The 26,263-nt window shown below is 42.4% G+C and overlaps 1 protein-coding gene across 1 annotated transcript in view; it reads left to right on the top strand.

The window, feature by feature from the left end:
- Nucleotides 1–26,263, top strand: part of LOC144763934 (dynein regulatory complex protein 1-like) — a 907,472-nt gene that overhangs the window by 635,412 nt on the left and 245,797 nt on the right. Inside the window, exon 12 of the mRNA XM_078649981.1 lies at nt 1,250–1,339. Within this exon, the coding sequence (XP_078506107.1) occupies nt 1,250–1,339 (90 nt within the window). The remainder of the gene's footprint in view (nt 1–1,249; nt 1,340–26,263) is intronic.

Below are 26,263 nucleotides of genomic sequence, written 5' to 3'. Positions count from 1 at the left end.
TCGCTGTACATACAGTCAAGTCCTCATGATAGTTTTCAACAGAGGATCTGGTGACAGTTATGGACATTGGTAGAGTGTCACTTTTGCACAGGCCACTTACATTCTGTGAAGTTAGAGAATTCATTAGAGTTCATGGCATTAAGGAGAGTGGAGTCACCTCTAGATCAGCGACTGCAAGTAGAATGTAAGTGTTACTGTTGGCAACGTAAAGTACTGACTGTGCATCCTCAACTTGGGTTTGCATGCATCGGGCTGTATTCAAATGTTGTCTAGCTGCTGTGAGTGGTCCTAGTTTCAGTAAAAACAGTGATGGGTAAAAGAGGCATTCTCGTGCCGCTGCAGAACCCAAATGTAAAATAGAGAAAGCCTCTGCAATTCATCTGAGCTGCTTGGTTGTAGTAGAGCCAGCCCAGGAAGAGGGCATTGCTGTCTTCTACTGAGTCCCCCCTGTATCAGAGCAGATAAACATTTTCAGTGATTTTGCAACAGTCTTCTGGGGAGAAATCTCTCTTTGGAAGGATAGATTATGTGACTATGTTATATGTTGATGGGTGGCTTGTTGTTCCGCCAGGGGAACGGAATATATTATTCCGTCCCCCGGTGGTGAAACTGCCCTCTAAATTCATAAATGACCGGCAGGCTGGCAGTTTTTTATAAAGCATTGGTAGGAACCCCGTCACCGTGGTTCCTGTCAGTACACATTGCTGTTTGATGCTCAGCACCGAAATGTTTTATTTTTTTTTATTTTGAAAAAGAAAATCCAATAATGGGATTTTCTTTTTCAAAATAAAAAATAATAATGCAACGCTCTCCCCGCCATGGGAGACAGTCATTTCAGACGGCCTTATAGGTGATGCGGTTGGTCTTGAACATAGTCAGTTCTTGAACACTGTGCCTCCATTTCAGGTTTGCAGCCAAACTCAAGAACCCACAGCAGGCCAACACACTTCACCTCACAGAGCCTGTTGAAGCTTCTGGCACTGTTTCTTAATGTAGAAGAGGCATTAACAAGCAGTCCTTGAGGCAATGCACCTTTTGCAACACATGTAGACTAATTTGTATAAGGATAGTCTCCTGCAATGGGACTGAAGAGCTAAGAAATGATAACATTTGCTCAGACCCCACACACATACCAACTCAAGCTTTTTCATAGCGTTTAACTAATGCTACTCCTTGCAGTTAGGCTCATCAAAGATTGTCTTTACATGCTTTGTGTGTGATTCACTTAGTTCTGTTCTTTCATTTCTAGGGCTTTCTAATCGAGAAGAGACTTCTGAAACTCCTGGCGCCATTAGAGAAAAATGACCGCTCCTTGATTAAGTTGGACGCAATCTTTAAGGTGAATTTAGAATAATGTCTCTTCCTTGTTGTCTTTGATAGAGGTACCAGCAGATGAAATTCCAGTATATACTATGCATGAGTGAGAAACGTATTTTGAAATGTGATGCTAATGAACGCCATCTTCAATTAATAAAGTGCCAAGGTGAGCTTTCTAAAGGTGCAAATGTTCTGATATGTATTTCCGAGCTAGGTATTTTCTGCCAGTCGCCTCTACTGAAGAACATCAGTCTGCTCCCATTCCCATGTGTTTTATCAAGAACAAAGGTCCTGAGCTTATCAAATACTTTCAGAAAACAGCAATCATAGACTTAAATAAGAACTGTGGCTTAATTTCACATATCCAGCCGGACAAGGATTTATTTTCAGGATTTTTTTAAACAATTTGGCGAATAGAACATGAATCAAGAAGACTGGGCACAAGCCTGTACCAAGTCGAGAAAGGAGTACAAGAAATAAGGAAATTTAAACAGGCAAAAGGGTTGGAGCAAATGGCAGCTTACAATACAATACTTTGGAAAAGATACTTATAGCAAACAATAAATTAATAAGTGCCAAATCTCTCAAACAGAAACGTGAATATAGCTAGTGAATAAAGTGAAACAATTTATAATGATATGACATTTTTTTAAATTATTTTAAATAAATAATTGCTTATTTTCTTTTTCTGTCCACATATATTCAGTATTTAGTATTCATATAGATAATGATTTCAATGCAAAAATAAATTTATAGCCAATTTATAAAAGAACAAAGAAACATAACATGAAACACAAACATATACTACAAAGAGTCACAATGGATCGGTCAATGTTCTATTGTGGTAGGCAAAAGCGGTTGGTTTTGACTACGCGCGTTTCAGCATTCTGCCTTCATCAGGTGACCGTCATTCGCATATAGATTCAACAGGACAGAAAAATATTAAATATGTCTGCTTGTTTAGAAATTAACGAAGGAATCTTCTATGGAGACAACCTCTTACTTTTTCTATAGATAGGTGCCATCAGGTTTAACGAAAATCCGCTTTCTTTGGTACTGATGTGCAATGAGAAGAAGATTCGAATCTAAGATCAGGATTGTTGATGGAATACAGTCAGAAAGCTGTGCCCAAAAAGGCCGATGGTACAGCTATGTCTTATAGTAGGCGGGAGGGTGTCAAAACACTCCAAGAAATTGAGGAAGGGTCGGCATGTCTATGGGATTGATATAATAACTTTGTCTTCTTTCCTATCAAGATATAAAAAGCAAATATATGTCTATGGCAAGATAGACGATTTCCTATCACGTATATAGTTCTTATTGTAGATCCATGCCGTGTAGGTAATAGTAGAAAATTCCGTTATTTGGAATTGAAGAGTTCGTATATCCGACCTCCCGGTGGTGTGCTGGATTAGCTTACAATACAATGCAATCTTGTGTAAGCATGCACAAACAGTTACTGCACTTAATATGTACGTTAGAGACATGCAGTTCTGTTACAACAGTCGACGTGACGTTTCGATCCCTAGCTCCAATTATTTACTGGGATCATCTTCAGGACTAATATTATTGCTATTGCCTGAGCTGTTTCGAAGCCAAGCCCGGTGGGCGGGTGAGCTCCGACAGGGCGTCTGGAGTGGACGCGGTTAACTTTGGGGTCTGGCACCTCAAGGGGTTTAGTGCAGCTTGTGGGACGGGACGACGGCTTGGTATAAGAAGGAGCCTCGTCCGAGGGCGTGATTGCCTTTGGTAGGATTCGAAAACAAATGGTCGATCCTAAGTAGTTAGGAGATGGCGGCTGTCAAGGTGAGCAGTCCGCTAGCATCATGTCCTTAATAGGGTCGAATGCAGTGCAGAGTCCCGTCCACCATCGTGTGAGACGGACGGGACTCTGCACTGCATTAAAGGGTTACTCAGTAAGAGCTAGACTGCTCCTACTCAAAGCTGGCCAGTATAAAGGCAGCCAGTAGAGAAGTTTATTATAAAGTACCAAACCAAACCTTTGCTTCTTTGTCATTGAGAGTCACATTAGTATGTCATTCCACAAACCTGCTCCGTTAATGATGATCTTCCTTCAACCTCCTCGACACCAGTTGTTTTGTGAAGTTCCACTCATGAGAGTTATACCTTTTTGATAACTGGGCCAACACAGCAGATAATGGATCAAGCTCTACCACTGTTTTCTACTCTTTTGAATTGATTTGCATATTGCTTTCCTCGACTGAATGTTTGTTGGTTCATTGTTTTAGCAATTGAGGCTAACAAGCCATGCTTGGTAAGTAATATGAATAACATTAAATTGGTGAAATTTGTAAATAAGCTATAATAATGTTAATATTGGATTTCATTCCCTGGTCAGGCAAATATAGAGCGGGGTGTAATTTACCGTCATTATTGTCCTAAAGCCAAGAGCAACACACCAATTGGAATCCCTCTGCAGCCAGCAAGAAAACACAGGGAGGAGTTGCGGTTAAGCAGCAGAAGCTCTGCCTGAGCTGGAGCACATTTATACTTTAAGTTACATTTTATTTATATTATTACATGTTTATACTGACAATACAGAAAAGGGAAACTCAATATAAAATAAATATTGTTGCAATAAAAGAATCATATTTATCAATTCATCAATTCAAACCTAGAGGGAGGTAAATTCGCATTATTGAAACATTAAACATGAAATAAAATAAAAAGGTAACTAAACTAGAGATACCTATAGAATATATATATGTATGACATAATACTAAAACATATCATTATACAAGTATTAGAACAATGGTATATGAGACTAATAATATATCAACATAATCATCAATTGGTTTCTAAAACATTTGAAATGAAGATTAATTTTTAAGGAACGCAATAATAAACCTTTTGCCCCTAAACGTTATCTAAAACCCCAATCTATGTACTGAAAGCCAAAGTATATCTTTCCAGTTAGATGTAATTAATTTAGTAGCTGAGGATATTATACAATCAATTTTTTGTGATGATGAAAAATTGATTGCACCCTGAAATATGAAGACTGATAAATAAGACATGCTTTAACATGCATTCAGGTGATTTATAATGGCAACAAAGCAACAAATATGTCAAACAGGCTTTGATTAACTTGTGAGGTGTACATAAACAATTTTGTAATACATGCATATTGGTTTAATATAAAATGACAGGAAGTGAATCTGAGGTTGTGGACAACCATATCTTTTGCCAACCTTTTTCCGTAAATGAGAGATAATTAATTATTCCAGCAATGTCTAACCATAGATAAACTGGATCCACCAGGCTAATGTATGTTTATATATTTTAGAAATGGCATGCCCATTCTTATTGAAAATATTCAGGCATATTTCTGTATGTGATGTTTCGTCTACCAGTAAAATATTCGAAAAACTATTTAAGATTCAAATACTTATATTACTTAATAATTTATATATGCTATAATCTGAAGGTGGTAAATTTTACTTACTTTGCAACTCTGAGAATGATAAAAACATATCTCCTTGACAAATATCATGTAAGGAGAAAATCATTCCTTCAATTCATGAACACTAATGTGTAGTGTTCTTTTTTTTAAAATATATTTTTTATTTTCCAATTTGCACAGATTATACATCATAGTGCACTTGACATCCTAATGTATCAATAGTTAATAAACAGTACATTTTGTTTGCAATCACATTTCATTACCACCTTATTATGCCATAGCTTCACCTATCGGCTAAAAACAAAAACAACAAAAAAAACGAAAAAACCAAGAAGAAAAACCAAGAAAAAAGAAAGTGAACGATACCATATAACAAAAAAAATCACATAAGCTAATTCAAGCATTATTCCATACCCTCAGGGTAGCTCCAGACCCTCCTTCCATCTATTAATGGGCTCCCATATTCTTAGACCCAGCTGCCTGCCTTTCCTGCCTTTCCGTGCATAGATGGGTTTTTCCAAGTTATATACTGCCAAAAGATTAGCCAACCATACTTGCAGTACCGGGGGTTTTTTGTCCAACCAAGCCCTAGCTATACTCAATCTATACACTGCCATATCAATAAATATAAATTCTCTCTGTGGGGTATTGACCTCTGGGCCTATCCCTAGTAATATTCACGTAGGATTAAGCGTTGTTTGTATATCTAAAGATACAACGAGGAACTTCTCTATATCTCTAATTAGGGTATGCAGTTGGGGGCAGGTAGCAAATATATGTATCATATCTGCTTCTAAAGAATTGCAACGCGGACAAGAGATACCCGTGGTGCCGCCCCACTTTGCTGTCCTGGCTGGTGAAAAATACAATGAATATAAGGTTTTATAATGTTGTGATTGTAAAGGAGCTGAGCAGAGAATTGTACGCCCCAAGTCCAGAGACTTCTGAAACCAGCATACTTCACCATCCAGTTTCTCTGCCCACTTACTGCTATATTTATCTCTATCATCAAGTTTCCCTTCTGCAAAACTTGCGTAAAAGCTACGGATAGTACAGTCCCCCCTAGCCTTATTTTCTCCAGTATTTCAATTCTGCCAAACCCCGCCGACCCTCCCCGCTTAGTGCATAAAAAGCTCCTCACTTGCAGGTATTTGAAAAAGTCCCACCTATCTGAACCATATTTATTTACCAAATCTGAAAACTGCACGAGGCCCTCAGAATCCATCACATCCCCAATCTGGACCATCCCCTTCTCAACCTACCCTGCCATTGTCATATCTGCAAAGACTGCCACTGGAAAGGATCTGTTTTTATACATCCTGGTGTACCAATTGAATCTCCCCAAGCCAAATTTCTTTAAAAAAGCATTCCAAATTTTAATTGCTGCACCTACTGTCTTAAACCTCGTCCTCTTATAATATCCGAAGTCAGTACCATTTAAAAAGCAGTTTTCCGCCTCAGCCCCTAAAACCGCTGTATAGATTTTGGTGGAATTACTAGTGATTCTTTGATCGAGACCCCCGCCTCCAATCAACACATGCATATATTAAGACCCCATGGCAGATCCTGCTGCGCCCACGGAGGTATCGCTTCAGGACGTCATGAGCGCCATCACCAGTATGAAGGCCTCTATGGGACAACAGGACGAGGCCCTCGCCTCCAAGATTGATACGGTGGCTGTCGATGTCACGCTGATTAGAGCGGACCTGGCGAAGACCAATGGGAGGGTCAAGGCGTTGGATTTGAAGACCTCCAGCCTGACTACTGATGTCACGGACATACAGACTGAGATCGGCAACTTGCGTTCTACACAGGACTTGATGGCCCGTCGGCTTGAGGATTCTGAAAATAGGGCCCGGCGCAATAATGTACGCATCATAGGTGTTCCGGAAAATACATAGGATGTTGCCACCGACCTCTTGGTGGAAGACCTAGTCCTAAATCACCTCGCCCCCGTCGGACTCTTTGCTGTTGAACGGGCCCATCGATCTCCTGGCGGGAAGCTGAAGCCGGGTGCCCCCCCAAGACCCATTATTGCCAGACTCTTCCACTTTCGGGATAGGGACGCTATCCTTCGAGCTTCTCGGGAGAGCGGCCCTGTGAAATTTGAAAACACCACTGTGAACTTCTAGCCCGACTTTACTCCACTGGTTCAGCGGCAGAGAATGGGGTTTCAGGGAGTGAAGCGACGGCTGTGCGATTTGGATCTTAAGTACGCCATGTTGTTTCCAGCCAGACTTCGGATCGAATATGAGGAACGAACGTTTTTCTTTGATCGTCCGGACAATGTCAGTGACTGGCTTGATTCCTTGCCAAAAAGAGATGATCGAACTGAGCCCCCCGGGGGCGCCGACGGTTCTCGCCGGAGCAATAGTGACATTGTGGTTCCCGACGTCTGAACTTTCCACCTGTTTGTCAGCTGAGTTTGGATATTTGTTCTTTCGTTCTATTTTAGGTTGGCCCGAGGGTGGCGGGGGTGTAAGGGGACTCTTCCTCCTCCTGGGTTCTTTGTCTAGATTAGTTTTATGATTGGGCGACAGGCACACTGCTAGTTGGGGTGGCTTTTGAGTCGTACGCAGGGGTGCAGGGTGGGGGGCGTTGTAACGGGCTCAAGTTGGGGGGTGGCGGGGGGGGTGTTCGTGTGTTTGTTTCTGTTTACAAGGCATCGTATTGTTTTTTCGTCCATGTCGATCATTGGGTCCTATGAGGGATGTGCTCTTTTTCCTTCCCGGGGATGGGGGGTAGTGAGTTGAGACTGCTGTCCTGGAATGTCAATGGTTTGGGAGACAGGATAAAACGAGGGGTTGTGCTGCAGTTCCTTAGACGTCATTCCCCTGATATTGTTCTTTTGCAAGAAACGCATTTAATTGGTAACGCATGCCAGGCTATGAATAGACGTGGCTACCGACTAGTCGCTCACTCCGGATTCACTTCCGGCTCCAGAGGGGTGGGTATTCTAATCCGGTCATCTCTCCCCCTTGAAATTGATGAGGTAATACTCGACGACAGGGGGCGCTATGCTGCGCTCACTGGTAGATGGGAGGGCAAGGCACTTTCCATACTCACAATGTACGTCCCTCCGGGCCTGCAGGTGTCGACCTTTGCTGACCTTGAGCGGCTCTTACTGGGGCTTCCCGAGGGTCTACTGATCCTGGGTAGGGACTTTAACTCCGTGGTCTCTGGCACTTTGGATCGCTACCCTCCTAGGGATTTAGCTAGGTCTCAACTGTGGCTGGCTGACCTGCTGGAAACCTTTGGTCTTATAGATAGTTGGAGGTTGATGCACCCTACACAGCTACAGTATACCTTTCACTCGGGGGCCCATGGTAGTCTCTCTAGGTTAGATTATTTCTTAATTCCAGCAGCGCAATCATCCTCCATCAGAGAGATTCGTCATCTTCCCAGGGGCATTTCTGATCATTCCCCCTAGTGGCTTTGTGTTGAGGCTGGAGTGAGTGGCGAGGGTAGAGTGGCTCCTATAAATCCCTGGTATCTTCGCAATTCTAAAACCCGCTCTGAACTGCTGAAATCTATTGACCATTACTTCGATGAAAATGAGGGGTCTGTTTCTTCTTCTATTTCACTGTGGGAGGCCTTCAAGACGGTCATCCGTGGACAGTCTTTGTCTTTGATTGCTGCTTCCAAGAAGGCTAAGTGTGAGGAACTTGTACGCCTCAAAACTGACAGAACAGTGCTTGAGAGTGATCTTGAAGGTAATGTTACTCGTTCTAAACTGCATTCCCTCAGTCTGAAACAAGCTGATTATAGAGCCCTTGTGCCCGACACGACGAAAGCGATGAATAGAGAGCAACAGGGCAGGATGTATGATTTGGGTGATAAGGCTGGTAAACTGATTGCGTTGCTGGACAAGAAAGAGAGAGTTAATCGTGCCGTCCCTGTGATTGAAAGGCCGGATGGTGAGTGTGTCACTGACCCTGCTGGTACTGTTGAGTGTTTTGTTGATCATTTCCGAACCGTGTACGCCTCGGTCAGTGATAGGGACGAGGAGGATTCCCAATTGTTGTTGCAAGACATTGCACTGCCTCGCCTTTCTGATGAGGATAGAGACCTACTGGATGCGCCTTTTACAAGAGACGAAGTCGCTGTTGCCATACGTTCCCTTCGTTCTGGCAAGGCAATGGGTCCCAATGGTTTGCCCATTGAACTATATAAGTTGCGACCCGACAAAATGGCGCCCTACTTAAGGAGTATGATTCTTGAGGCTTTAGATTCTGGTTCCCTCCCCGTTGATCAGCGACTAGCTACCATCGTTGTAATCCACAAGGAGGGTACGCCGCGCGATCGCTGCGCCTCATATAGGCCCATTTCATTACTCAATGCCGAACCCAAAATATTGGCTAAATTGCTAGCTAATCGGTTGATTACGGTGATTGGCGACTTGATCCATCCGGATCAATCCGGCTTCATTCCACACCGGAATACCGCCCTTAATCTTCGGAGACTTCACGGAGTTCTCGCGAGAGCTGAGACCCTTACTGAGCTGGCCATTTTGGCTTCTTTGGACGCCACTATGGCTTTTGACACTATAGAATGGCCTTATCTGTGGGCAGCCCTCTCCAAATTTGGGTTTGGTCCGACATTCATCGCCTGGGTGAAGCTTCTTTATGAAAAGCCCCTCGCCCAGGTGGTTGTTAACGGGAAGGTCTCCGGTGTTTTTACACTTGGGCGAGGCACTCGGCAGGGTTGCCTGCTGTCCCCGTTGCTTTTTGCTCTTGCTTTGGAGCCATTGGCGGAGTGGCTCCGTTGGGAACCTTCAATGAAAGGCATTCGGTGGACTCCCGACTTTGAGGATCGAATCTCGCTATACGCGGATGACATCCTCCTATACCTTACATCCCCTCAGAAATCCCTTAATGTGCTTTTTGATGTTCTGACCTCCTTCGGGAAGAACTCGGGTCTCATTATTAATTGGACTAAATCATGCGTCTACGTTTTGTCTGGTGAGCTTCCTCCACTGCCTCGTAGATTCCCAATTCAAGTTGCTGAAACTGGCTTTAAATACTTGGGAATTTATGTTTCTCTGGATCCCGCAGTTCGCTATGAACGTACTTTGCTACCCCCTCTTCACCGACTCAAGCTTGACGTTGCACGATGGCGTCAGTTGCCGTTGTCGCCACTGGGTCGTGCGGCTCTTTTCTAAATGATGTCACTGCCCAGATTTTTATATGCACTCCAAAAAAAATGTGACCCCATTCCTTCTGGTTATTTTCGTGAAGTGGAGCACCTGCAGAGGCTGCTGATCTGGGACGGGCGTGCGCGAATTGCTCTGTCTAAGCTAACGCTTCCGTGGTATGATGGAGGCATTGCCCTCCCAGATATCAAGCGCTACTATTGGGCTTCTCAATTAAGTGCGGTCAACCACGCAACTTATGCTCCCGGTCCTACCCCGGCCTTTGAAATGGATAAACACCTCTTGCCCGGTGGGAATTTTAATAGAGCGCTATATTCTAAAGGGCTCCATAGGACATTGACCGGGCCCACGAAAATCGCTGTAAGAGTGTGGCACGATGCGAATGAGGCCTTGGGATGGTGTGATAGGCTGACGCGTGCGGCTCCATTGTATGCTTCCGAAGGTTTGGGCAATCTGTGGTGGAGGAAAGGCTTTGATAAATGGGATATGATTGGTCTAAGCAAGGTGGGTGATCTCTGGTCTATAGGAAATGTGAAGACCTTTGAGGTACTCAAGATGGAATATGAGCTTGGAGACAGGGAATTCTTTAGATACGCTCAGGTACGTCATGCCCTGCTGTCAGTCTTTGCTGTGGGGACTGCTATTCCCGAATCCTCGCCTCTCGAGGACCGTATCCTGGACGCTATGTACCCGATAGTACAATTTCATTGATCTATAAAAAAACTGATCAATACTAGAATTGACCTGCTTGTGCACCTCAGGGCTCTATGGATTGCCGACGGATTGGAATTGGACGACGAGGACTGGCAATCTGCATTGTCCTCACCTAAAGAGGTTGCCATACCTGCCCGCCTTCGGTTCGTCCAACTTAAGATCCTTCATCGGGTGTATGTCACTGGTCCGAGTCTGGTTCGAATGGGCTATTCTTTGGATGGGCTGTGTAAGCGTGGCTGTGGCGTGATTGGCACCTTCCTTCACATTTTGTGGGAATGTCCTGAGGTGGCTGGTTTCTGATCCCGAGTGCATGCGATTATGGAGAGGGTCACGGGGGTTCCACTTCTGCCCGAGGCCCGGCGCTGTCTCTTGAATGTGTGGGAACCGAATGATTATAATGCTGCTCAGATCTGCTGGGCGACCCTTGGCAACATGATTGCTAAGAGAGATATTGCACAGCTATGGGGCTCGCACAGGCCGCCCACTGTATTGGCGTGGAAGGAGAACATGGACTGGTGCATGTTTAGGGAAAAAACTGTGTATTTGTCTCGGGGCAGGCCCAGAAAGTGGAACAAAATTTGGTCACAGTGGAATGCTTATCGTGGAAATATATGTACTCCCCCACTTGATTCTACCCCTGATGTTCCCTTGTCCCCCTAATTGGCATTCCCAGTGTCTTGTATCGACTGTATGTATTGCATTGTTTCCTCGCTGCCCCCCCCTCCTCGCTACTGCTTTTAACCATACTGTGCTTACTGTACTGTTCGGAGCCGCTCCCACATGGACTCAGGATCACCGTTAATGTAATTTTGCCTTGTGAACTATGTTTTGTTGTCTGTTGTTAATTTCAATAAAACAAATTAAAAAAAACACCTGCATATATTGTATGGCAGCTGCCCAATAATATAGTCTAAAATCTGGTGCACCCCACCCGCCCCCCTCTCTCTCGGGAGGGAGAATAACCTATAGGCCCTCCGCGTTTTACCATGCGCCCAGATGAATCTATTCAGAATTATCTCCAATGCATTGAACCATCTCCCTTCAAAAAATAAAGGAATCGACCTAAAAATTTTTTTAAAAATTGGGCAATATCAACATCTTTATAACGTTAGTACAGCCCACTAGGGATAGATGCAAGTTATTCATTCTTTCCAAATCTGTCTTCACCCTGTTCATTAAGGGAACCATGTTTTTCTGTACCACCGTATCTAGATCTGCCGAGATTACCACACCCAAATATACAGCCGAACCTACTACCCTTTGATCATTACAACCTACATACCTATTGCCTACTATCTGGGTCTTGGTTCTATTCAAACTATACCCCGAGGCCTGCCCAAACCGCTGCGCCTCGGCTTCCACTTCACTGACAGCCACAGACGGGTTAGGTGTCAAAATGACCACATCGTCCGCGTAAGCCGACGTCTTAACCTCACACCTGTCTAATCTCATTGGCGGAATCTCGGGGTTGCCACAGGTAGTTCCAGGAGACCCTATCGAACGCCTTCTCAGCGTCTAGAAAAAGCGCTGCCATAGGGTCTCCCAGGGTACCTGCCGCATCAAACATTGTGATCATCTGCCTCACATGTTGGGTAGTGCACTTGCCAGGAATAAACCCGTGTTGTGAGGGGCTTACCAAACACCAGCTAGACTCATGGCCAACATTTTGGAATACAATTTGGCGTCGGCGTTCATTAATGTGATCGGCCTATATGAGCCAGGTGCAATTGACGGTTTCCCTTTTTTTTAAATCACAATAATGCCCGCTCCCCCCATGAATCAGGTATCGACTCCCCCTTTTGCGCCTGCAGCAGAACATTAAACATATCTATAATAATCACACCTTGGAACACTTTGTAGAACTCGACCGGTATCTGGTCCGGGCCCGCTGCTTTACCAAAAGGGAAAGCTGACATGAATTCCTCAAGGTGGAATGAGGAGTCTAACCCCTCCTTTTCTTCCTCTGTTATAGGCGGCGGAAGGATATCCCTTAGGTAGCTCTCTATCTCCACTAGTCCTCCTACGTTACGGCTAGCATATAAGTCCGCATAGAATTGCCTGAAGACTTCCCTCACCTAGTCTGCTTCGGAGACAGGGGTACCCTGGCCCGTCCATTATTTCCTTAATATCTGACGACGCTAGTCTCTGCCTGGGTCGTATGGCTAATATATGGCCCACCCTCTCACTTAACTCGTATGCGGCTTCCTTTTTAATCAGATAATTCTCTGCTGCCTTCTTGGCGATATTTTCTGTAGCTTCTGCCCTGAGAGCCACAATTTTAAGCAAATGCTGCTCTAGAGGGAGATGCTGCTGTATAGCTAACGATAGTTCATCCTCTTCTTTAAGAAGATTTTTACATAGTTCCTCTATTCTGGCTTTTTCCCTTTTCTGGCTAGACAATACAAAACTCAATGTCTCACCCCTAACACCTGCCTTAAAAGCATCCCATACCACCCCCGGGGACGCTGCTTCTCTATTAATATCCCAATAGCTCTTGATCCACCCCTCCATATATTTTCGATATGCCTCGTCCTTCAATAGCGCTCTTTCGAATGTCCATTGTGTATCCCTTCTTTGCGTCTGACCTATTCTAACAGTTAAAATTAATGGACTGTGGTCAGAAATAACTCACACACTAATGTGTAGTGTTCTTATTACATTTAATTAAAGGGTAATACCTCGAAGGAGTCTTGTTAGAGAGTTTGATACTCATTTTAAAAAAAGAAGCCTGAATGTTCCAGTTTTAATAACGAAAATGATTTAATAAATACATTTGAATTGGAGATAGACAACAGAGTGGATAAAGGAAAATGCTTTATTATAATTTGTTAAATTTTAGCCTATTTAGGTCAACTGGACACATTAGGCCTATGAAGCCATAATGCACCATGTTTAATAGAAAGGCTGTGCGGTATTTGAGAACATTTGGTAAGCCTATTCCACTATTCAGTTTGCATGATCTCTGTTTATTGTATGTAATTTGAGGTGTTATATTGTTCCAAATAAATTTCAAAATATTTCTATGTAAGGTCTTGAAGAAAGTAACAGGAAACTGGAAGCATAGAAATTATATATAATATTTGTGAGACAATTGCCATTCTAATGACTTCAATCTTACCCCTCCAGTTTAGATGAAGGGATGAGCATCTATCAAGCTTCTCTCTGATTTTACTAATTATATGATCACAATTTAATTTTATGGCGCCTTCTGTTGAATTAAAAAATAATGAGATATTTTATCTTATGCTTACACCATAAAAAATATTGTCTTGGAGAAGTATGGGAAAAACTCAGTTTTATTAATGTTAGGAGTATGACCTAATAAAGCATCAGAGCTATTTATGAGCTTTAATATAACTGATTGGGGCATTCTGGATTACTTACAAGCATCATCAGCATCAGCTGAGGTTTGAAGAAGAACATCTAGCTAGTTAAAATAATAAATGAGATAACGGACATCCTTGTCTGGTGTCTTATAACATTGAAAAGATGATGAAAACAGCCATTCTCAAAGAACTTGGTACAAAAGGGGGTGGTGATGGACGAAGCATCTGAATCAATCAAATACTCACACCCAGTCAAAAGATCTGGGTTTAATCCATCACCGTTCTTTAGCCCACTCTGCCATCCCAGTTCAGACATGGCTATATGCAAATCAGTCTGACCTTGTGCCTCATGGGAACAGTCCAGTCCGAACTGCCAAGCCATGTCTTCCCTGGACCGGAAACAAGCTTCCGAGGACCGGTTTCTGGCATTCCAGCCTTCTTCAGCCCGGCTTGCTTGAATCCAGTGGCAAAGTGAGCAAGGGACTCACGTCTGAGCATACCCTGCCACACTTATGGTGGCCAAAAGCGGTACAAAAGGGGGTGGTGATGGACGAAGCATCTGAATCAATCAAACACTCACACCCAGTCAAAAGATCTGGGTTTAATCCATCACCGTTCTTTAGCCCACTCTGCCACCCCAGGTCAGACATGGATATAACCAAATCAGTCTGACCCTGTGCCTCATGGGAACAGTCCAGCCCGAACTGCCAAGTCATGTCTTCCCTGGACCGGAAACAAGCTTCCGAGGACCGGTTTCTGGCATTCCAGCCGTCTTCAGCCCGGCTTGCTTGAATCCAGTGGCAAAGTGAGCAAGGGACTCACGTCTGAGCATACCCTGCCACACTTATGTTGGCCAAAAGCGGTACAAAAGGGGGTGGTGATGGTCCCGTCTTGTGATGTATTCCTATAGGTACTGTATCGATTCCCCTATTCCTGACCCTGGTTTGGTTAATAATTAACTAGCAGCCATCCAACGGTGCAAAAACCGTTATCTGATTAAGCCACACCACGGCACAGAAGCGCGTTATCTGATTAGGTCATAACGCATGCAATCTAATTAGACAAGCGATATTCCTCCAGCCCCAGATAAGGCATACGGAGTTCTCAAAACAAATCAAACCTACAGCGACCTGGGAAATTCCCATAGCCATTGTTTTGATTTCACCGAGAACTTCAGCAAAAGAATGTGCGAACGAGCCCGTTCATATGACATTCTTATTGACGTATATATGTCCATCCTTACGTCAATCTCGGCACCTTTCAGGTATAAATATTACCGACATTGCCTTAAGCAAACACATGCGGTGGTGACGAGATTGGAGCAGCGAGACGTGCCGAGGAGCCCAGCAGAGAGCGAAGCCCACAGGCGCTGCCCCGCCTTCCTGATGCGCTGAGAACGAGACGCTGCCTTTCTCCTGCTGAGAAATCCAGCTCCGGCGCTTCCAAGCAGCCCTCGCAGGCAGCTGGAATATCAAGACCTGGGATAAGAGATACCAGCCCTCCATCATTCTAGATCTCAGGTACAGAACTGAATAACCCCTTGCAGAGAATTCTTGAGTCAGTCCCTTGGCAAAACAAACTTAACTTAAACTGCTACTTATCTACTCCCGCCCACGTATTAGGCTTAGGTCAGGTACACTGGGGTAGGCGTGGTTAGAAGCACCAGTTGAGTACGATTAGTCAAATGTATATATGTATGTATCTATTTTATCCATTTTAAAGTATCATATGGCTCAGAAACCATATCAATGCTTTTACAGTATTATTTTATAATTCTGTCTTTACTGTATGCACTTTACTTAACTATCAGTATTACAATAATAGCGATTCATTTCTCTTGTATGAGAAAGGAGACTGATCAATAAATAACATCTTTTTATTGAACACGCCCGTCTCTTCCTTTTCTCTACAATCTGGTGAAACTAAGAATGCACTGAACTGACTGAGTAAAATAAGTTGTCTTTTGTTTTCACACGACTCTAGAGATACACTCTTGATTAGGGGAGAGCAAAGTTGTCATGTTCTATGGTTGTCAGAAACTAAATCCCTTCTTGTCTATCCAGGGAGGTTAAAATCCTCCTTGCCTATTCGAGAAAGTTTCTAGTGAACTCTGAGCTAGCTGGCAAACACAAAACTTTAAGTCTAATATCGTCGGTAGAAGACCTAGTTAACCTCTGCCCTAGGTCTATACTATTGAAGATATTATTCCAATGCGCAGAGCCTATTGGGATAATAGGAACTACACTACATGGCGCCCAACGTTTGGATAGGCGATAAAACTAACGCAAGACATTAGAGTAACTCAGTCGTGCTTTTTCACACAGACCCCTTTCTTCCCATAATACTCCAAAGACGTCTGGAGTGGGTGAAAGGTCATATCCGCCAAACCTCGCAGGAGGAGACTCCTATGTATGGTTCTTGGTTTATTCAACGTTGAAGGATACACTGTTCCAAAATATTGTGCATCTAATCTTTGTTTCCATAGAAACCTGATCTGCAAACAAACAGAATAACCTTCCTGTCAGTAAAATGACAGAAAGTGAAGAAGAAAGGGAGACAGTTAGAATAGCAGCTGAACTCCTAGTAGCAGACAATACTTCCACTATTACAAAATAGAGGAACCTCCTAATGAGTACACTCCTTTCGAGGAGGTGGAAATACCACTCAAATTCCAAGAGCACCTGCTCTTGTTTAATGGCGCCCTAAAACATAATAATCACATCACCAGGCTCGGTCCACTAGGTAGACCAGGAGCAACGTGGCCGGTCCTAGCCGGATACACACCACATCCAGACATTGAAGAAATGCCTGCACCAGATCTTTTAGCACAGCTAAAACAATTAATAAAAATACATAGATAATTAGTCCAATATGTAATGCGGACTTCAACAATCCAACCAGCAATCAAAATTCCACAGCTGACCAGTCATCAGGGGAACACAAATAAAATTACACCTCAGAACATACAGTCCTGTCTATGTAAGGTACCCGCAAAACGGGAACAAATTCCTTTCTGGCTAGCACAAAAATCACTCAAATAGAGGCGGTGTTTCCAGATACCACCCCTGTTGAGAAACATAGGATTCTGACTATCTGTCTTCCAATGGGAATCGCACCACATGTGGAGGATTGTGACACTTGGGGAACAGTCTTTGCTTCCATTTACACAAAAACACATGGTGTACCATCCATGTCAGTAATACCAGATGTGCTAAAACAGATTCAAGATGAATACGGTCCAGAACCTGCTTTAACTCTCGGTATGAAATTACTGAAAGACTTCAAGCAGGTCTCTGCAATATTATTAGCCAACATAAAGGGAGAAGCAGCAAATGTGGCGATTCGCCAGAGGTTAAAAGAGACAAATATAGCAGACCAACCATCTGAAATTGCCAGAATCATAGAAAAATCCTATGAAGAACTAGGAAGAGATAGTTTGGGTGGAATACCAGTGAAACCCCAACTAGTTGAAAGTCCTGAAAAGGTATTTATTAAAAAAAATTTAAACACTCAAAAAAAGAGCTGGGATGGAAATAAACAATCCAATCCTAAAGAAAAAAGATTCCAGTCCAGAGGAAGGTCTCCTCGGCGGAGAGAAAGATCTCCGGACCAAGGACACAAGTCTCCCCAAAGGGAGCCCTCTGTGAAAAAATACAACCTTAGAAATAGGGATAATATAAAAAAACCTGATAGATATCAAGATATTGATACACGTCCCTCTCAATCTTTTCAGACTTCCTCGCAGAAATCGGAAAGAAGAGGACGATCAGAACACAGGGAAGAGCACGTCAAGTCCAAAGACAAAGAACCTGCTCATCTGAATAAAAAATTACAATTTCCAAAAAAGAAGGTAGCCAGTATTAAAGTAATTAACAATGCCGAGAATACTGAGGACACAGCTGAAAAACGGAGAATGGGCTCAGACAATGCTAGACAGTGCAGCAGAAGTGAGCATAGCTCGCAAAGTCCTTATGAATCATCTGGAGACAGTGGACACGAATGAATACATTCAGGTGGAAACTGCAGATACCAGAGTTAGCAAACCTCATAAAATATATGAAATAACATTGCGTATAGAGGGGGATATGACTAGAAAAATAAGGGGTCTATTTTGGGATAATCTCTCCAAGGGCTATGACATCCTTCTAGCTGAACGAGACTGGCCTCCAGAGTTTGTCAGGGAGTGCCCACATGGCGAAGAAATAATTATGCCTGCCTTCTCAAACCATATTCCAATTCATAAAAAATATACACTTGCAAGAAAGTGGGCAGTAGCTCAAGCCCCTGCCTTATATAAAAATCATGTGGGATGGGATGAGGACTCTCCTCCTCACAAAATCCAGTTAAAATCACAACCTACTGCACAGAGGCAGTACCCGATTAAGCAAGAAGCTAAAAAACAGGTAAAAGAGATCCTAGATCAACTTGAATATCAGGGGGTGATTGAAACTTGCACCTCACAAATGAACAATCCTTTGTTTCCTGTCTCCAAACCAGACAATTCATATCGTCTTGTTTTGGATTACAGACATCTTAACTCATGTTGCAAAACATTTGCGGTACAAAACTCGCATAGTGCTGCACTAATGAATAACATAGTGCGCAAAAAATACAAAACCACATTAGACATTTCTAATGGATTCTTTTGTCAAAATATAGCACCAGAGAGCAGATATTTGACGGCGTTCTCAATAAATGGCACGCAAAAAGATTTCTGTCGTTTGCCCCAGGGGTTCAAGAACAGCCCTGGATTATTCTCAGCGAGAGTAACAGAATTACTTCAAACATATGATGACGAGGCATTATCTTATGTCGATTACATCTATCTAACAGATGATGACTTGGATACTCACTTGAAGAGAGTGAACACCATAATACTTGGGTTCGCAGCAGAGGGTTACAAATTCAACTTTAAAAAGTCAAGAATTGCCCATCTAACAGTCCTGTTTTTAGGATATGAACTATCAAGTGAAGGCAAAAGCTTGGCCGACAATTTCCTAGAGAAATGTGCTGTAATCCAAGCACCTAGAACACTGAAAAACTTACAATCAATTCTAGGCTTCCTAAATTTTGGAAGAACTTACATCATAAATTATGCAGAGAGAATTAAACCTCTCTATGATCTAATAAAACCAGATTTTTAAAAAATCAACTGGACTCAAAAACACACAGAAATTTTGAGATCTTTACAAACAGATATGTTAGTTAAAACAAAATTACAAAGACGTGACAACACACGCAACCTTGTGATTCGAGTCATCCCAGGAAGATGCGGATTCACATACCTGACCTCTAATGAGGGAGAGAAGATACCAATAGCATACAAATCACATTTGTACACAGAAGCTGAAAAAAGGTTCAGCATTAAGGAAAACATTGTTCATGCGGTTCAAACAGCTGTAGCAAAAGAAAAATACCAAGCAGACGGTAGACAGGTTACACTCAGAACAGCAGAATCAGCTTTTGAGGCATTAACAACACCATGTAATTTACCGACAACTGCACTAAATCCAGAATGGATACAATGGGTAAATTCTGTTGCTACAGACAAAGTAAAATACTATTTTGACCCGGAAATGAAAGAATTAAAATATCTAGAATATGAGAGAGAATACCCTCTGCCAATCGACATTCTGCCTTTAAGACAGTACGCCTGTGTAATATATACAGACGGACATGCTCAACCCTCAGTTTGGGGAGAGCTGGCTTACAACGCCACATGCGAAATTGTAAAAGAAGTGTGGCGCGGAGGTAAATTAAAACCTCTACTCACAAAAACACACTCAGTGGAAAATAATTCAGAACAACAAACTGAAATAATAGCGTTAAAGATGGCGCTAGAAAATGCCGATCGTGAATTCCCGACACATATAGTGTGCGATTCGTATTACTGCGTCAAATCATACAATAACGATTTGCAGACATGGATTCAAAACAGTTACAAAGATGAAACAGGTGCAACAATAAAGCAAAAATTGCATTGGGAACAAGTAGCTCTTTTACAGAAAGAACTACCAAAAACTCACGTGATACACTCACTGAGTCATCAGCGTGATGGCGTTCACGTTGCAGGGAATTCATTGGCTGAGACAGCCACAGCGGTAGCAACTAAATCGGCTTCCGTAGCTACAAAAAAGCATGCAGTAAAACACATTGACGGTGAAACAGTACTGGCAGTAAAAACGTCATCAAAAGGCGACTGTTCAGCGCTACCGATCAATTATCCACTCAATTATACATACATAATCAATGCAAACTCAGTCCCTTTTGCACGAATCCCTGGAGTGGGGGATAGAGTAATTCCAAACACGGACAGGAGAGGCTTGTTAATAGCAGACGCACATATGGGTGAGGGTCTCAGACACCTTAAGCTAAAAGATTCTCTGGAAGAATTACAATCAGTGTACTGGTGGCCAGGCATGAGCCTGCATCATCACATTTTGTAAAAAACTGCCCAGACTGCAATAGAGATCGCAGTGGCGAGCGAGGAGGACTATTGCCATGGCACTTCGCTCCAGAAAAACAACAATAAGAAAGTACCCATCACGAAAAATCATTATATTAACATAAAAAGACTAATTTTCACTTATAATGTAGACCCCAGCGCTCGGCTGACATCTGGACTGTTATACAAAGATTTGCGAGTCTAGAATGGCATATACGCTAGGAGCATGCTACGTTTTGACTAATGTATTCCCTTTAGCCCTCAAGCTTATGGGGAAGCATGGCCAAATGAGCATTGCATAGCGGGACTCTTCTCACTTCCTGCCTGAGGGATACGGGATGGTGTAAAGAAAAAACCAAGACATAAAGCAATCTATAACGGAAAAGGTATTAGGTTCGGGAGCTGGGTGGGTCAAACATTTAATAAGTGTCCAACGTAGTCTAAATAACCTGCCAAGAAATTCTCTGAAAGGGTTCAGTCCGTACGAACTATTGTTTGGGACTAGAATGATGATCCAAGATCTTGATAGTCAGACTTCAGTGGTTAAAAACAAAAACTTTGATATCAAAGATCGTTTGGCTATTTTGCAGGACTTAAATGAAACAAGAAAAGACCTGAGCAACCAACAACCACTGCAGAAAAACCACCTGTCCCAGCAAGGCCTGTCTGGATTCCAAAAGTCGGGGATCTGATCAGAGAAAAGATCGCGGTAAAGAAGGAATTTGGGCCTTCTTACAGAAAAGCAGTTCCTGTCTTGTCTATCAACGGGACAAGATCAGTAGTACTACCGCCCCTTGCTGGTAAAAAGGAGAACCGAGTCATATCCATCGACCTGGTTAAACCACAATCATGTGGCCGATAACAAATAGTAGGCCAAGTGGACTCCCAAGAAGTAGCAGAACACCAATGTTTGCTACGAATACAGAGGCTCAAACTGGAAGACTGATCACATTTGGAAAATCTACAGTGAATCAACAAGGACTATGCAACAAAGCAATGGAACTTGAACCTCTTAAAACCCAAATCAAAGCTTTTCATCAAGAAACAACAACCTATGATGATGTAACTGCAGACTTTGCTAATGAAACAAAGCAAAATCCAAAAGCAATTGGAACAATTGACAGAACAGCATCCGGCTACTTCATCAACTTCGATGATTCATCTGAAGACCTGAGTGAAGCAAAGAAACAGCCATCAACAAAAACATTTAAAGATAAAGCTAAGGAACTTTTTCAACAGCTGAAAGAAACCTATCTGATTTCTCCATGGATTGAATTTTGGGTGGCCTTCGGTACATTTATCCTCATTCTTTGGCTCATCATGGTACTATCCTTGGGACATTTCATTGAAGGAAAATATGCTAAAATGGACACAGCAAGCCAGAAAATCAACTTGGTCCTTAAACCACACACATCTTCACACATCGAGAAAAGAGAACTTTCTTCAGTGAACTTCACAGCCAATCCTATACCAGGCGGTGTAGCATGGGACAAAACTGATTATGAAATCTATGGTCCGGTTGAAATCCTGAAGTATCCACACCAATTCAAGATCTCATTGAGTGACTTTGTAAAACCAAGCTCATTTGCTGATGATTGGGACTTTGAAAGTATTAATGATATGATGTCTGATCTTGTGATGTCTGCCAAATTTACAGAACATGATTATTTGCAGGGTTCGTCTAATTATGATCAGATGTTCTGCTACAACCACTATGGTAACCATTATCTACATAAATCTGCACAACCTAGAAATGTTTTAAATTATAACCAATGGGAACATTGTGCTACTCCTCCAAAAGATAGCTCGAAAACATTTTATGATAAATATTCATACTTTTCAGGGTTTAACACAAGTAATGCAGAAACATTTTATTTCAAATTGTCAAATAAGACAGGTATGAAGACCATGCTTACAAACACAAAATTGATATATTACGATTCATTTTTTGAGCAAATGAATACATTTGGGTTTGATTTCTGGAACAATAATATTGAAGCAAAAACTGTTTGGGGTACAAGAGATTGGCAAGTACAAGGTATAGAATCATTGTATAGAGCCTGCATGATCCCAGAACAAATTATATTCTTGAATGACACTATTCAACAAACTACCTGTCTTGGCTTAGCCAAAATCAAAGATTTGAACAAACCGTCTATTCCAAAGCCAACAGTGAACATTAATAGCTCTATAGATGTTGAGATAGACGTAAACCATATATTAAACCAAAACAGAACACATCCTGAATGGAAAAAATGGTTGATCTGGCCCACAGATACGAATAACTGTCAAAACAGATTCCTGAACAAAATACAGGGGTTCACATTGACTAGGCCAGACCCTAGATATTCCCAAAGACAACATCCAGGGATAGTAACCACCTACAGCGTGGGCAAGCTCTGCCTTCAATGGCTACAAACGTCCACACTGGCTGAAATTAAGCAACACCTAACTTTACTTACAGAAGGTGCTGACTTGCGTGATTTCATTATGGGACCACGCAAACAGCGTCAAAAACGTTTCATAGCGGCCTCTATATATGCAGCTTATAACGAAGTTTGGAAAGTAACTCAAATTGAGACAGCAGAAAAAATACGGGAAATTGACCGTATTAATTTGGAAAAATCACTTTCTGTGGTGGACAATGGGTTAATGACTCTGTCCTCCAGAATATATTCTCTGGACAGCATTGTGTCTTCAGCAATCGATATAATATCGCAAGACTTACTGATGCTACAACACGGTCAGTCCCAATTGCGTTCTATTGTACAGCTTGGCTGGACATTACAAAATCTGCGTTCTGGCTATGTGCCTTGGCGTTTAATCAACACAACGTCATTATTTAATATCTTTAACCTTACTGATAAACAAATCAGTTTGGCGCAGAAGGGTGCTGACTATACAATTCTGAGCGTTGAAAGACTTGAGAGATTACCATTGACAATGTCAGAACAACCTGTCATTGAATGGATAATACATGGAATAATAAATATTCCGATAACTACTTTCCAGTTTCAATTCTGCCAAAAATATATACAGGCAGGCCAGTATGAAAGGTTGGGTAAAGGGTACATTAAGTCAATATGGAACTTGCCCTATACACACGAATGTGTCAGTAATAAAGGCCAGAAAGTGTTTCTCAGTGGCAATAATTGTGCAAAATCACTAAGCGGTACACTTCTGTGTCAGGGTATTAGCTTGCATGGAGCCTGTGAAGGGACTTCGAATAACATTTCATGTTACCAGCTAGGCACACCTGCAACACAAATAGAACCATTCTTTAGGAGACTCTCAAACGGGAGTTACATTCTAATAGTAGATCGCAGATGTTGTAGTTTGCTGCCCGGAAAACCTTATCTCATAACCGTGACTAGGAAGGTCATGTGCTGTGAACGAGTATTGTTCCCGAACGATTCTCCAGACAGGGAGGCAAGGTTATGGCCCGATTTGAAAATTGCTTCTATTCGAATAGATACTTTAAGCAGAATGAAGACTGTGCTCCCACAGACGCCGACCAGGCTCACGTCATCAAAAGAAACGTATGATCTCCAAGTTGCAAGGACAACAGAAGAGATTCATTCATTATTATCAACTAATTCCCCCATACATTTCGCAGAAATACTGAACGAAATCTTAAATATTTCTGATACCACTGGTGTCTCCAGTGTATTTAAAGCAGTGTTTTCGGGTGCTTTAACTCCATTCAAAGCCATCCTGGGTATTTTTCCAGACTTTGTCCATTCCATTTTTGGCGGACTTCCACTCCTTTTGGGACTAGTAGCAGGTATTCTATTTTTTATCCTGTTATTTCGCTATGGCAAACCATGTCACAGACAAAACACCTGCGACAAGGGAAGAAATGATCCTAGCCATTGGCTACCGGGACCGGGTAACTAAAATCCTTGGACTATCCCGGCTTAGAGACCTGAACATGGCTTGGTCTCTTTCATTTAGACCAATGTGGCAAAGTTGTGTTATGCCTGTATTAAGGTGCTTGCTATGCGGCGAAGAATGCGTGTTGGACACCTGTCTGGCACTACAATCGGATGTGCCAATGGACGCAGATACCTTGTTGGGTCCGGTAACGGCTCATGTATTGTGCTGTCCCCAGCGGCTACCAATCCTGATGACGGCATTCGTGGAGACTTCACCACTACGATTGAGGGGTAGTGAAGTACAAGATGAAAGCAGCATCGATCAGGTACGACCTTCAGTCAGCTATGCTGATCAAAACATCAATGGAGGCAATCATGCTCAGGCTCATGAATGCATGGTAACAACTTTTTCCGAATTAGTGGAACTTACGCAAGAAGCTGTTGACAGTTTTTTCAACAGTCTAAATGATATGATGTTTTCACCAGAGCAGCAGGAATAACTTTGAGCAAACTAGCACTTGGAGTTCCCGACATGCTGAATTTGGCCTTCAACTTTTAAAAAAAAGCGATATGGAATAATTTTTTTCTCATCATTTTTTCAAACTGCAAGAGCTTTTTCCCCAATTCAAAAATATTTACGATTTTTTGGGACACTTATCTTCTGCTTAAAGTAGACATTATTCTTAAAGAACTAAATTTCTATTTTAGGTAGTCACGAGACATTCGCTATCCTCTAGCACTATTATACATAACTTTATGGTTGTGATGAAATGGTCTCGCACCTTTTTTTTCTGTATTAAGAGCCATTTCATGTGTCTTATTCGCATTTTTTCATGATAAATTTAAAATATGCGTTATATGTTTAGCATTATTAGACTGCTTGTGCATATAGTACATGTGATAGTACATGTGATTGTGTTTCGTATATTTCGTAGTTCCAATTTTTTCAGGATACATATGAATGTATTTTGGGGTGGTACGGTATACACAAACGCTACTGGTTTCACTATGCCTAGATTTGTAAATATGGACATAGTCTACGTGGAGTGGGTGTGATGTATTCCTATAGGTACTGTATCGATTCCCCTATTCCTGACCCTGGTTTGGTTAATAATTAACTAGCAGCCATCCAACGGTGCAAAAACCGTTATCTGATTAAGCCACACCACGGCACAGAAGCGCGTTATCTGATTAGGTCATAACGCATGCAATCTAATTAGACAAGCGATATTCCTCCAGCCCCTGATAAGGCATACGGAGTTCTCAAAACAAATCAAACCTACAGCGACCTGGGAAATTCCCATAGCCATTGTTTTGATTTCAACTAGAACTTCAGCAAAAGAATGTGCGAACGAGCCCGTTCATATGACATCCTTATTGACGTATATATGTCCATCCTTACGTCAATCTCGGCACCTTTCAGGTATAAATATTACCGACATTGCCTTAAGCAAACACATGCAGTGGTGACGAGATTGGAGCAGCGAGACGTGCCGAGGAGCCCAGCAGAGAGCGAAGCCCACAGGCGCTGCCCCGCCTTCCTGACGCGCTGAGAACGAGACGCTGCCTTTCTCCTGCTGAGAAATCCAGCTCCGGCGCTTCCAAGCAGCCCTCGCAGGCAGCTGGAATATCAAGACCTGGGATAAGAGATACCAGCCCTCCATCATTCTAGATCTCAGGTACAGAACTGAATAACCCCTTGCAGAGAATTCTTGAGTCAGTCCCTTGGCAAAACAAACTTAACTTAAACTGCTACTTATCTACTCCCGCCCACGTATTAGGCTTAGGTCAGGTACACTGGGGTAGGCGTGGTTAGAAGCACCAGTTGAGTACGATTAGTCAAATGTATATATGTATGTATCTATTTTATCCATTTTAAAGTATCATATGGCTCAAAAACCATATCAATGCTTTTACAATATTATTTTATAATTCTGTCTTTACTGTATGCACTTTACTTAACTATCAGTATTACAATAATAGCGATTCATTTCTCTTGTATGAGAAAGG

The sequence above is a fragment of the Lissotriton helveticus genome, chromosome 6 (assembly GCF_964261635.1).
Source record: "Lissotriton helveticus chromosome 6, aLisHel1.1, whole genome shotgun sequence".
NCBI lineage: Eukaryota > Metazoa > Chordata > Amphibia > Caudata > Salamandridae > Lissotriton > Lissotriton helveticus.
The sequence above is the reverse complement of the archived record's forward strand: the minus strand, read 5'-3'. Positions and strand labels throughout refer to the sequence as shown.